Source organism: Natator depressus, chromosome 4 (assembly GCF_965152275.1).
Source record: "Natator depressus isolate rNatDep1 chromosome 4, rNatDep2.hap1, whole genome shotgun sequence".
NCBI classification, from domain to species: Eukaryota; Metazoa; Chordata; order Testudines; family Cheloniidae; genus Natator; species Natator depressus.
In genome coordinates, this window is record NC_134237.1 from 115,836,361 (window position 1) to 115,848,487 (window position 12,127).

The following is a 12,127-nucleotide window of genomic DNA, read 5'->3' on the forward strand; positions in this document are numbered from 1 at the left end:
CAGCCTCACTTTAGACAGCCTCTCTCTAGGCCTGAGCATGTTCACTACTGCCTCATGATAAGCACCCAGAAACTTATCTCCCACCTAAGCCCCACAGTGATTCACAGACTGGGGAACACTAGTGTTTGGCTGCCCAAGTCATGCACAGGGGTCCAACCCTGTAAGCAGCATCCGAGCATGCCTACTGGATTGGGCCCCTCAGACAAGTTCACACAGAACAGCTGCAGGAGCAAGACCGCCCTTGTAATCGTTAACCCAGGGGTTAGGGTACTCACTCAGGATGTAGGAGACCCCTGATTCAAGCCGCCCCCCATCCCCTCCTGAGGGGGAGAAGGGATATGAACAGGAATCTGCCACTTCTTAGCATTGTGATAGAATCACTCTAACTCATTCTGTGTGATGCCTATATCACATTTAAGAATTCCATTGTTTAATTAAAATGGAACAACTTCAGCAGGAGAGATTGAGGGAGCCCCACATCTGAATACTCCATAGCCTCACAGCTGGGGCACTTACCTGGGAGGTGGTGGAACCCTGTTCAAATGCTTTCTCTCCTACGGAGGAGCGGGGACATGAACCAGGGGTTTCCCACATCCTGGGTGAGTACCCTACTGCTGAGCGAAAGACTATAAGGGACATCCTTGTCCTCCTTCCCCCCCCCCCGCCCCCAGCTGTTTTGTTGAATGTCCCACATGCATCTAGGGGAAGATAAGTGCTTAGCCACCTAAGTTTGTGGATCACTAGGAGAGCTAGGTGCCTCCCTGCAGCCCAGACTTAGGGGCTTATCTCCCTGAGAGGGGCAGGGCTTAGCACATACCCCCCTGGTTGGTGTCTCCCATTGGCTAGTTTAGACAGCTTGTCCCGTGCCATGCCAGCTTTGTGAATCGCAGTCTATTGCATTGTATATGGAGCCTGAGCACCTCCCTCAGGCTTTGCAGATCAGTGTTTGTTCCTGTGATTTTCTATGTGCCTAAAAGTGAGAAGCCATGATGCTCAGTTTTGCAACACCTAAGTCCCTTTGTAAATCCCACCCAAAGTGTTTGCAGGATCAGTGCCTAAAATTCACAAGAGGTTTCAGACTTCACGGTAGCTCAAAGGTCAACTCATTTGTTTTATTATATGACATGTTTACACAGATCACAGAGAATGTGCATCTGAACAAAAAAGGGCAGCACTAAGGTGAAGTAAAACTCTTCTTAAAGGGACACTAATTGGCTGATTGTGCAGACCAACATGGGTGCTCCCAAGAGTTTTGTTAGCTCCAATTAAAATGAGATTTTCTTGGGATTTAAGCACTCCTGTTTCCTTTTTGCAATGGACATGTCCCGTGCTGAGCAAATGCACAAGAGTCAGAAAGGGAAACTGACTAGAAACTAAGAAACATAAAACAGAATAGTCTTTCATTGTCCAAGATGAATGAAGTGCATTACATTTATTATATTCTTTCTGTTGTAATAATCTATAGAATTATTAACAACACAGGTATGGCTAACTATTTAAAGAACATCATTTTTAGTCTGACCGTGTCCATCTACAAAAAAGGAGCTCCTAAGACAGAGAAACAATGTATTATTTATTGATCGTTGTTATTTTTTCATGCCCTAGCTTTTGGCTTCTGGAGACGTGCACTGAAAACCTGCATATGTCACAAGTGAAGAAAGTTTGGTGGGCACAAACTAGTCTCTATTGGATATTTGTGAATATCACAACATCTTTGCACTTCCACAATTCAGCAAAACTAGCAATATTTCTCCTCAGCCAAGGTCCAGAGTGGGAAGCACAGAACTGCACGAGGAACCTTGCATCTCAACTGTCTGAATCCATTCAAGGCTATCTGAAACATGAGTTTCTGAAGCAATATGTTTATCCAAAGAAAATCTGTATTGCTCCTGCAGCTGGCATCCTGAAGTTGTTGCAGGTTCTGTTTGTGGTGAGAGAAAGAGACTTGCTTTAAATCCAATTACCTTGTTAAAGTTTAGGAATTCGCTTGCGTTTTTATCTTTTTATTTCTTTTGTAACCAATTCTGACTTTATGCCTTGTAATTGTTTAAAATCTATCTTTCTGTAGCTAATAAACTTATCTTATTGTTTTATCTTAACCAGTGTGTTTGGATTAGACTGTATGGGAAACTCCACTTGAGGCTGGAGCATAATCATTTTCCTTTGTTGAAATGACGGACTCACAATGAGCTTGTCTTGTCCAGGAGGGTTCTATACAGTACAAGATGCACATTTCTGGGGTCAAGGCTGGGACTAAGAACATGCAGTTGTCACCCTGTATGTAACTCATATGTGGCTGGGAGAGCATTCATGTATTCAGCTGGGAGTTATTTTACATGGAAGTGGCTGTGTATAAGCTGGGCTGCGAGCAGTGGCAGTTCACAGTAAAGCAGTGTAAAAAACTAGAGCTGAGGGGATACAGCTGTTCAACAGTCCAGACTGTACCCTGAGGAACGTGACACCTGCCCATCTCTATATAAGTGCGTAAGAAGAAAGAACACAAAGAGCATCTATATTCCGTGCACAAGCAGCGATGTACACAATGCTGGTGTACAAGAGAGCAGCCGTATATGTACATGGGACACACACTAGGGGTTCCGTGTGAGGAAAAGTGCCTATGTAGGGACTCAGTATCCACATACAGCACAAAAATGGCACCAATATCAGCAAGTGAAAATAGCTGTAACAAGCACCCCACAGCACATTGAGCAAGTAACCGTTCATCTTCGCCTGGGATCTCTTGCACTAGAGGTACCTGACAGCTTGGCTGGGCTTGTGCGACTACCTGCACTGCACAGGCATTGACACAGACTAAGTCCTGTCAGAAGTAACTGAAAATGGACCCATTGCAGGTGCAAAGAACTCCAGTCACACTGACTGACGGCATCTTCTACCTGCCTGACACTAGCAAAGATGAAAAGCAGATTTTTATAATAAATAAAATGTTCCTCTACAACATACAACATTAACAGGCATCCACAGAGGTGTGCAGGCTGGAGGAGTCAAGCTCACTGTTATAATTAATATGCATGCAAAAATGTTCAGTATTTTAAAAACCAACTTTATAAGTCCATCTTCCAGGTATATGTCTGCATAAAAGGAGTGGTCATCATTGATAATTCTTCCACCTTTAATGAGCAGTCGATCACTCTGAGGGGAGAAAAAAGAAGAAACATTTATGAAGTAAACAAAAATGGAATCAAGTCAAATACAACAAACCTAACCTTTATACCATGGACCCATTAACATCAGAAGTGCCAGGGATGCTCAGTTCATACCAGGAGTGGCCAAACTTACTGGCCCTCCAAGCCGAATATAACAATCTTCAGAAGTTCGAGAGCCAGGGCACACCTGCTCCTGCTGAAGTCCCAAGATGTGTTTCCTGTGAGCTGCACGCTTGGGCGGCCGCGCAGGTGATGAGCAGAGCCGCGCACATCCAGTGTGTGTTCCGGTGACCCCCAGCCCCAGCTGCTTTGCAGCCACATTGCTCCTGCAGCTGCTTCTGAGACCCTCCTGCTGGCTGTGCAGAGCGGGGGGTGGGGGAGGTAGGAAAGGAGGGTGCTGTTGTCAGGGTGTCCCCCTCCCCCAGTCCCTGTACCCCATCTCCACAGAGCAGGGTAGAGGGAACAGGGCTCATCAGAACTCGCAGCCATCTGAGGTCTGAACAAGCCTTCCGGTGAGTGCCTTAAAGAGACAGTTCTCGGTCTCTCAGAGACTTCCCCAGCAGCCAACACACACAATCTCTGTCTGTCTGTCTGTCTGTCTGTCTGTCTCTCTCTCTCTCTCTCACACACACACACACACTCTCTCTCTCTCTCTCCCCCACTCCCCGCCCATGTACCCATCTCCGCAGAGTGGGGGAGGGCAGGACATGGTTCAGGAGGAGAGCTTTCAGTGTGTGCCTTAAAGAGACAGCAGACAGGCGTCTCTCAGAAACTTCTCCAGCAGCCAGCACACACACACAAACACAGAGTCTGTGTGTCACACACACACAGACACAGTGTCACACACGCACACAGTGTCCGTGTCACATACCTCCCAACACTGTTGTTATTGTTGTTCCTTCTTGGTACTCCTGCAACCCCCATATATTATCTCTAATTTTATTCTTTCCAAGTGTGTTATTTTAGTTTCTTGAGACTGATCTATGCATTTCATAATTTTTATTTCTCTCTTGCACTGCTTCTTTGCATCCGATGAAGTGAGCTGTAGCTCACGAAAGCTTATGCTCAAATAAATTTGTTAGTCTCTAAGGTGCCACAAGTCCTCCTTTTCTTTCTTTGAGTAGTGAGTTCTAAAATGCCTAGCTTGTCCTGGCTGGAGTAATTATCCCTATTGGTAACTTTTTAAAAATATATACTGTATCTAGGTTTTTTGTTTCTACTGGTGGCGCACATCCGCACATTACCTTGATGCACATAACAAAATGTATTCCGCACATGGGTGGAAAATTGGTCCTGAGCCCCAGCAGGTGCACCCCACAGGGCTGAAGACCCAAGATACCCCTTCCTGCTGCGCAGAAGCCCTATCCCACCACTCTACTGCCAGGTAGAGGTCCCGAGCTCCAACACCCCCCCTCCCGCCCGCCCCAGTCTGGTAGGTGGAGAAGGGGAGGCGTGGAGGACTCCACGAGCCACACTTTAATGGTAAAAGGGTCACATGTGGCTCAGGAGCCAGTTTGGCCACTCCTGGTTTATACATTCTACCTATCATGTAATCATGCCACCTGAAAGGCATACACTTTCTGAGTTTTGTGTCTGGGTTTTAGTCTCATCACTCCCATCAAAGTGATGCCATCAAGATGAAAACCACATACCACTTTTTATAAATGCTACCTGTGTTGCTAATAACACCTCATACAATTAACAATGACAAATGGAATAACATAGCCTTCCACCTTATCATAGAATCATAGAAATACAGGGCTGGAAGGGATCTCCAGAAGCCATGCTGAGGCAGGACCAAGTAAACCTTGACCATCCCTGACAGGTGTCTGTCCAAGCTGTTCTTAAAATCGTCCAGTGATGGGGATTCCATTACCCTGATAAATAGAAAGTTGTTCCTAAAATCTAACCTAAATCTCCCTTGCTGCAGATTAAGGCCATTACTTCTTGTCTTATCTTCAGTGGACATGGAGAACAATTGATCACAGTCCTTTTTATAACAGTCCTTAACATATTTGAAGATTCTTATCTGGTCCTCCCTCAGTCTTCTTTTCTTAAGACTAAACAGAACCAGTTTTTTAAACCTTTCCTCATAGGTGAGATTTTCTAAAACTTCTCTCATTTTTGTTGCTCTCCTCTGGACTCTCTCCAATTTGTCCTCATCTTTCCTAAAGCGAGGCAACCAGAATTAGACACAGTATTCCAGCGGAGGCCTCATCAGTGCCAAGCAAAGTGGGACAATTACCTCCCGTGTCTTACATATAACACTCCAGTTAATACACTCCAGAATGATATCAGCTTTTTTGCAACTGCATGAGACTGTTGACTTAATTTGGAATCCACTATAGCCCGCAGCTCCTTTTCATCCATACTTTCACCTAGCCAGTTCTTCCCCATTTTTAAAGATAGGTACCATGTTTTTCCTTCTTCAGTCCTCTGGCACTTCACCTGTCCTCTATGAGCTCTAAAAAATAATTGCTAATGGTTCCAAGATTGTTTCAGCTAGTTCCTTAAATACCTGAGGAATAATCTCATCAGGCCCTGCTGACATGAATACATCCAACTATCTAAATATTCTTTAACCTATTCTTTCCCTATTTTGGCTTGCATTCCTTCCCCCTTGTTGTTAGTACTAATTGTGTTGAGTATCTGGTCACCATTAAACCTTTTAGTGAAGACTGAAGCAAAATGGGCATTAAACATATCAACCTTCTTGATGCATCAGTTATTAGCTCTCCTTTCTGCTAAGTAGAAGACCTGCATTTTCCGTTCTCTTTCTCTTGGTCCTAATAGATTTAAAGAACCTCTTCCTATTGTCTTTTATGTCCTTTGTTAGGTATAACTCATTTTGTGCCTTAGCCTGTCTGATTTTGTCCCCATATACTTGTGCTAGTCTTTTGTATTCATCTTTAGCAATTTGTCCATGTTTCCACATTTTGTAGGATTCCTCTTTGATTTTCAGGTCATTAAAGAGCTCCTCATGGAGCCATATGGGCCCTTTACTATTCTTCCTATCTTTCCCTCACATTGGGATAGGCTGCAGTTGCGCCTTTAATACTGTCTCCTGGAGAAACTGCCAGCTCTCCTGAAATTCTTTTTCCTTTAGATTTTCTTCCAATGGGACCTTACCTATCTATTCTCAGAGTTTGTTAAAGTCTGCTTTTTTGAAGTCCAATTTTCCTTATTTTGCTGTTCTTACTTCTTCCTTTCCTTAGAATCATGAAATCTATCGTTTCATGATCACTTTCACACAAACTGCCTTTCACTTTCAGATTCCCAACCAATTCCTCGCTGTAGGTCAGAATCAAGTCTAAAATGGCTGTCCCCCTGCTTACTTCCTCCACTTTTTGAAATACAAAAGTTTCCCATACATTCCAAGAATTTATTGAAAATTTTGTTTTGCCATATTACTTTTCCAACAGATGTCTTTTCCAGCCTTGATGACACCCATTGACATACAGCCCAGATGGACAGTGGACTGAAATGTATTACCATCTGATGGATATGAAGTGGCCAATGTGAAATGAGTTTGTGGTCACAACCTAGTTCCTAGAGGACAAATGTCCACAAATGCCAAAGCCATCACATACAATAGTAATTTTCAGTCTTGGGCCAGATCATACTACGACTCTTTTATGCCACTACCATAATGTACAGGAGCCATAAAGGGAAAACAATCACCCCCAGGACAATTCCCTCAACACAAGAGCAGCATAGACCTAGCATACATGGCCCTACAATGCCCCCTTTATAGCCCCTGTCATAGGGCCAGCCAGGGTTAGGGCTAGAGTTGGAAATACAACAAGTAATGGCCAGAGAGTCTTTACTCCAGCAGTTCTTGGTCCCAGAACAACTTATTGACTACAGTGGGGAAGCTGCCTTAACTAACAGCAGCCCAGTAAGCTCAACTGTGCTGGTTCCCCAGAGTAGCCAAGAATATACACCTTTTCCCTGCCCCCTCCCCGATCTATACATTCTGTGCTGTGCCTCACAAGAGACAACATGGAATCTGGTCTCTGGCTGACTGTCTCAGCAGATAGGTCAAGGACTCAATGGACATGGAGACTGAACAACCTTCTCACCCCTCCAGGTGATCCCTCCAGATTCATTTCAGGGCACTTTAGTCACGCAGTTCAGGGAAGTCTGCACTGCTGCTGCCTGCTCAGTATCCATTCTGTGAATGGAACAGTTCAGTCTCCAGGGCTAGATTTAATTGCACTGTCACATGGCACTGCTGCAGGGCAAGCTCTGGGAGGGCTACAGCCAGCCCAACCAAACTCGGCTGTGCAACATTAGTGCTTGAGAACGGAGTGAGAGTGACTGGTTTACCAGTAAACAGACCAGTTTACTGACTTGGCTTGCCTTCATGGCCCAAGCTGAGTGACATGCATAAAAGGGGGGAAATGAATTAGTTTTCTGAGGGAGTTAATTCTGTGTGCATGTCTTTATATGTGAATCTAGTGTTGAGTAAGGGCTCTAGCAGAGATGTGCAAGGGAATTAATAGGGGGAAAGAGTTCCCATGAAAAACAAGAAGCCAGTCAGGGCCCCTTTTCCATACCCCTCTGCGATCTAAAAGAGCCTCCCAGGGGGCAGAGCTATAGCTCATCACAGTGCCATAGAGCTGGTCAGCAGCAGAAAGTGAGAGCCTGCTGAGTGTGTCCAATATGCACTCCACCATCCCCAATCCCACCCAGAATTTCAAAGAGCACAGGGAAAAAGAGGGAGTGAGCGCCACGCAATCTCTCTTGGGAGGTACAGCACGCTCCATTCTCTGTAGTCTACTAGCTCTGCAGGTTGGTATGAGACGAGAAGAGGGAAAGAGTGAGTTCTGACCTGAATGAGCAGTAGAGTTACACACACATATCCACAACTGAAGGTTACTTTTGTAAAAATTAACTCAGCATGTTTTCACTTCCCTTGGCCTCAGCTGTAAAAGTAAACTGGTTTTAGTCAGGTTTCTGATTCTGATGTACTAGCATCACACAGCAGTGTTTGGATTTTGAACACTGCTGGCAAACATGTAAATACACAGAACTTTTACATAGTCATTTAAAAAATCAGCAATAGGGCATATGTAGACCTCATAAAAATCCTAAACTAATTGCTAGTATCCATTTAAAATTGATGAAAGCTGAATTACTAAAAGCCCATGTCAAGCCTTGTGTGTAAATGCTTAGGAATAGTAATTCATGTCTGAGTTGGAAGAATTTATATTAATTTGTAGTAGCCTAACTCCTAAGCGGAGCACTGTTCACTATAGGAATAATAAGAGTCGGTCAGCATTTTGCATGCAAGTTTTCAGTGTTAGAGATGAACAAATAATGCCAAATATATATATCTATAATATTTTGTGAAGAATTGTTCAAATGTTCAAAGAATTTGCTGGTGCCCTGTTCCCAGTGCTTAGGTGTTCTCATTTCTGTGAACATTCAAGTAATCAATTTACACTTGCAAAAATGTTTGCAGAAAGCAAATTTCAAAATTGCACAGAAACTAAAGTTTAAATTCATGCACTCGAGGAGTCATGCTGGAAATGGTAGCACACCTCACTTAGCCAGGAAACAGGAATAATATCATGTGACTTATCTAACCAATCACAACTGAGCAACACAGCTCAGATTTCAACCATTCATGGATTAATACATATTGAATTTGGAAAGATATTAGTCAAATAACTGTGAACAGTGAATAACTTTGAGGAAGCCGTAACCTGTTTCTTCCATAATTAGAAGAAGAGGTTACATTAACTGAATAAAATATCCATTATAAATAATGTGTTTGGTTCCATTCAGTAATAAGGGGCCTCTGATTCTTCTGTTGCTTCTTTTCAAAAAGATAAATAAGGATTCCCATTTTGCCTTGTATCTCTTCTAGATCCTGAACTTGCAAAGACTAAACACAGGATTATTCACATGCCTAAAGTTATGCAAATACTTGAGTCCTCAATTTAGAAAACATTTAAGCACACGCTTATGTTTCCCCACCTGTAAAAATAGGATTATATTTAACTCCTTTGTAAAGTGTTCTGAGATCTGCTGATGAAAAATGCTACATAAGAGCTAGTTGTTATGATGTCAACCCCTGGTCAGCAAAGCATTTAATTATGTGCTTAATTTTAAGCACATGCTTAAAATTCAGCATGGATATAAGTGGTTGTGGGGTTTTTTTCAGAAGCAGGCCCGCCATACTGTTCTGTCTTTCTGTGAAAGATACATCTGATAATCTAACCATCCTGAAGAAAGAAGTTTTCAATATAATACATGAGGAAAGATCATGTACACAAAAGGTTGGAGACTTTTCATGAGATAAAGTATGCAGGGGACTCGGGGGTAAAATCAAGGCACTGAACTACAATGAAATATGATCCCTATGGGATCAGTCTCAGATGCTACTAACCTTTGACTATGAAAATATGGAGAGGAATGCAAGTCCCCACCCTAGAATTTGCCTTGCTGATCTCAGCTATTTTTCAGGCTCTCTATTGTCAGTAGTAACTGCAGTATTTTTTAATCAGTGGCCTGAAAGGTAATGATTTATTTTGAAGTGTGCTGGCGGTTGTACCTCCTCACCATGGTGATTTACTACTGTGCCTGCTGACCTGGACAGACATCATCTTGTGGACTCTTTTTCAGCTCATTCAATTTCCTTTTAAAACATTAATATTGTTCTACTACAGAGAGACAGCATCTCATTTATCTGTTGGGGGGAACATTACCAACATTTAAAAACATTCCGTCTGCTGCTGCTAATGGGTCACCAAAGCTTTCCATGCATCAAGATGTTTTACGTTTTTCTTTATAAACAGGCAAAGGTTAACAATACAAACAATAAATGCAATAGGTCAGGGATCTTATTAACAGACAGACAGAAAAGAGGCAAAAGTGGAACCCAGAAGGAACAAGCAAGGACAATAAGAATTATTTTGTTTCAGTAAAAGCTACACAATATAGTAATTTGTAACAAAAAACTATGCAGGCCCAAATTCTGCAGAACACTTAACCGTCTGGGTCACACTTTATCTTAAGAGTTCATGTATAGTTTGTAAAGGGTTAATAAATGATTAACAGATGTCACAGGTGTGTTAGAGACATGAGTAGCCTGTGATACAGATGGTTCTAAGTGAACCGTGGTAGAGAGAGGTAATTCCATTTTGAAGAGAATATTGATATTTTGGAATTTGGTTTCATTCTCCTTCAGAAAGAAAACTAAAAAAATTGATATTCTCTGTGAAAGGAAATAGTGCCCTGACTCCTGGGCAATCTACCAGATGGACTGCCCCAGAGCCATGGACCCTGGAAAGCCCTGCGGTCCCTGACTCACAGGCACTCTGCATTCTCCCTAGAAGCCTAGGGAGCCAGAGCCCAGCTGATGAGGAGCGGAGCTGGCAAGGTGGCAGGAAAGAAGACAGATTGATGAAACCCTGCCTGGTTTTCACTGGAATTTTGTCAAAATCGAACGCTCTCTGCAAACGAATCAGCCAATTCTGACAACAAACTATTGAGTTGGAATTTTTCCAGCCAGCTGTCGTCATAAGCACATCTGGAGAAAGTGTTACAGATTGTTACAGAGTTGCACAGGTCAATGGGTTGCTTATAACCACGGATTATAATGATCTAGAATAATTGACCAATTATTAAAACATCTATTAATATTGGTTAACCCTTTATAAACTATTTATGAATGGAACCTTAATATAAAATGAGACCAATGTGTGAAACTGCCATCCCTATTCAGCAAAGTACTTAAGCACAGGCTTAAAGTTCAACACATACTGAAGCATTTCGCTGAATAAAGGCCAGAGAAAACAATGAACAATACATATCTCTCTGATCATCCTATCTACTTCCCTTTTATGTTGTATTCTGCTCCCTCTTCCTTCCCTTCTACATTGTATCCTGCTCTCCCCCCTTTCATCTGCCTCTGTTCTTTCTACTGTAAACTCTTCAGGGCATGGAGTGTCTCTTGTTGTACAATGCCTTGTACAATGAGGCCTCAATCTTGACGGGGGCCAGCATGCGCTAACACAATAGAAATAATAAATAATACATTAGAGTCCAGGCTCAAGAGGAGACAACAGTGTAAAGAGGGACTGCCACTGTTTAGAAAATATTCAAATAGTGCGTTACCTGACCCCAGGCTCATGAGCCACAGGTAGCTCTTCAGAGTCCAGGGTATGTCAGAGCCCTGGTCAGCCGCAATTTTTGGTAAACTGAGTCAAATGTTGCTCAACACACATGAAGCAGCCTGGAGAACATTAGTGGGAGACTGTGTGGGAGCAGCTTAGAGCTACCTCACACATGCTGGGATGGCAAAAGCAAGTTGCAGGCATCCACCCCTCCTTCCACGCTGCCGGGAACAAGGGGGAAGACCTGCCAGCATCTGGAAGGTGGAAGGAGAAAGATGAAAAGGAGATATCATGTTTAAGGGAGAGATCCAAAATGATAACAAAGCGAAGTACTGACCTGAGATTGTACCAATATAACCTACCTAAAGCTAAATCCTCTCTCAGTTACACCAGAGATGTGGGATAGCTCCACTGAAATCAGTGCAATTAGTCTGCATTTATACTGGTGGAATCAAGAGAAGAATTTGGTCCTAAGTATTCCTACTTCACCCATCACTGCAATATAAGTGACGATATGGTCACAACAATCTTACACTGTCATCCCCGGAAACAACATGGTGCAAACCTAACAACAGCGCATCATGCAGCGCTTAGCGGACGGCTCCCGGCATCTCCATTTTATGAGTGCATGACTCTCCAGCTCTTCACGGCTGAGCTCCCTGCTGTATATCACACAGCACTTACATACTACGGACAGCCACCTGCTTGTATATGCTTTGCAGCATTTTTCTGGTGATTTCTGCTAATCATGGCCTAGCTTCTCCTGCTTTAATCTGCCAGTAAAGCCACAGAGCTTAGTCTGTGACAACACAGCAATTATCATGGCAACAGAAGGAG

General features: G+C 43.1%; 1 protein-coding gene across 3 annotated transcripts in view; it reads right to left on the minus strand.

Annotated features, from left to right (window-relative positions):
- The window catches only part of CRMP1 (collapsin response mediator protein 1), a 59,752-nt gene that overhangs the window by 32,762 nt on the left and 14,863 nt on the right, over window positions 1-12,127 (minus strand). For all 3 annotated transcript variants that reach the window (XM_074951697.1, XM_074951698.1, XM_074951700.1), the window contains one exon: window positions 3,062-3,150. In XM_074951697.1, coding sequence (XP_074807798.1) covers window positions 3,062-3,150 — 89 coding nt within the window. The remainder of the gene's footprint in view (window positions 1-3,061; window positions 3,151-12,127) is intronic.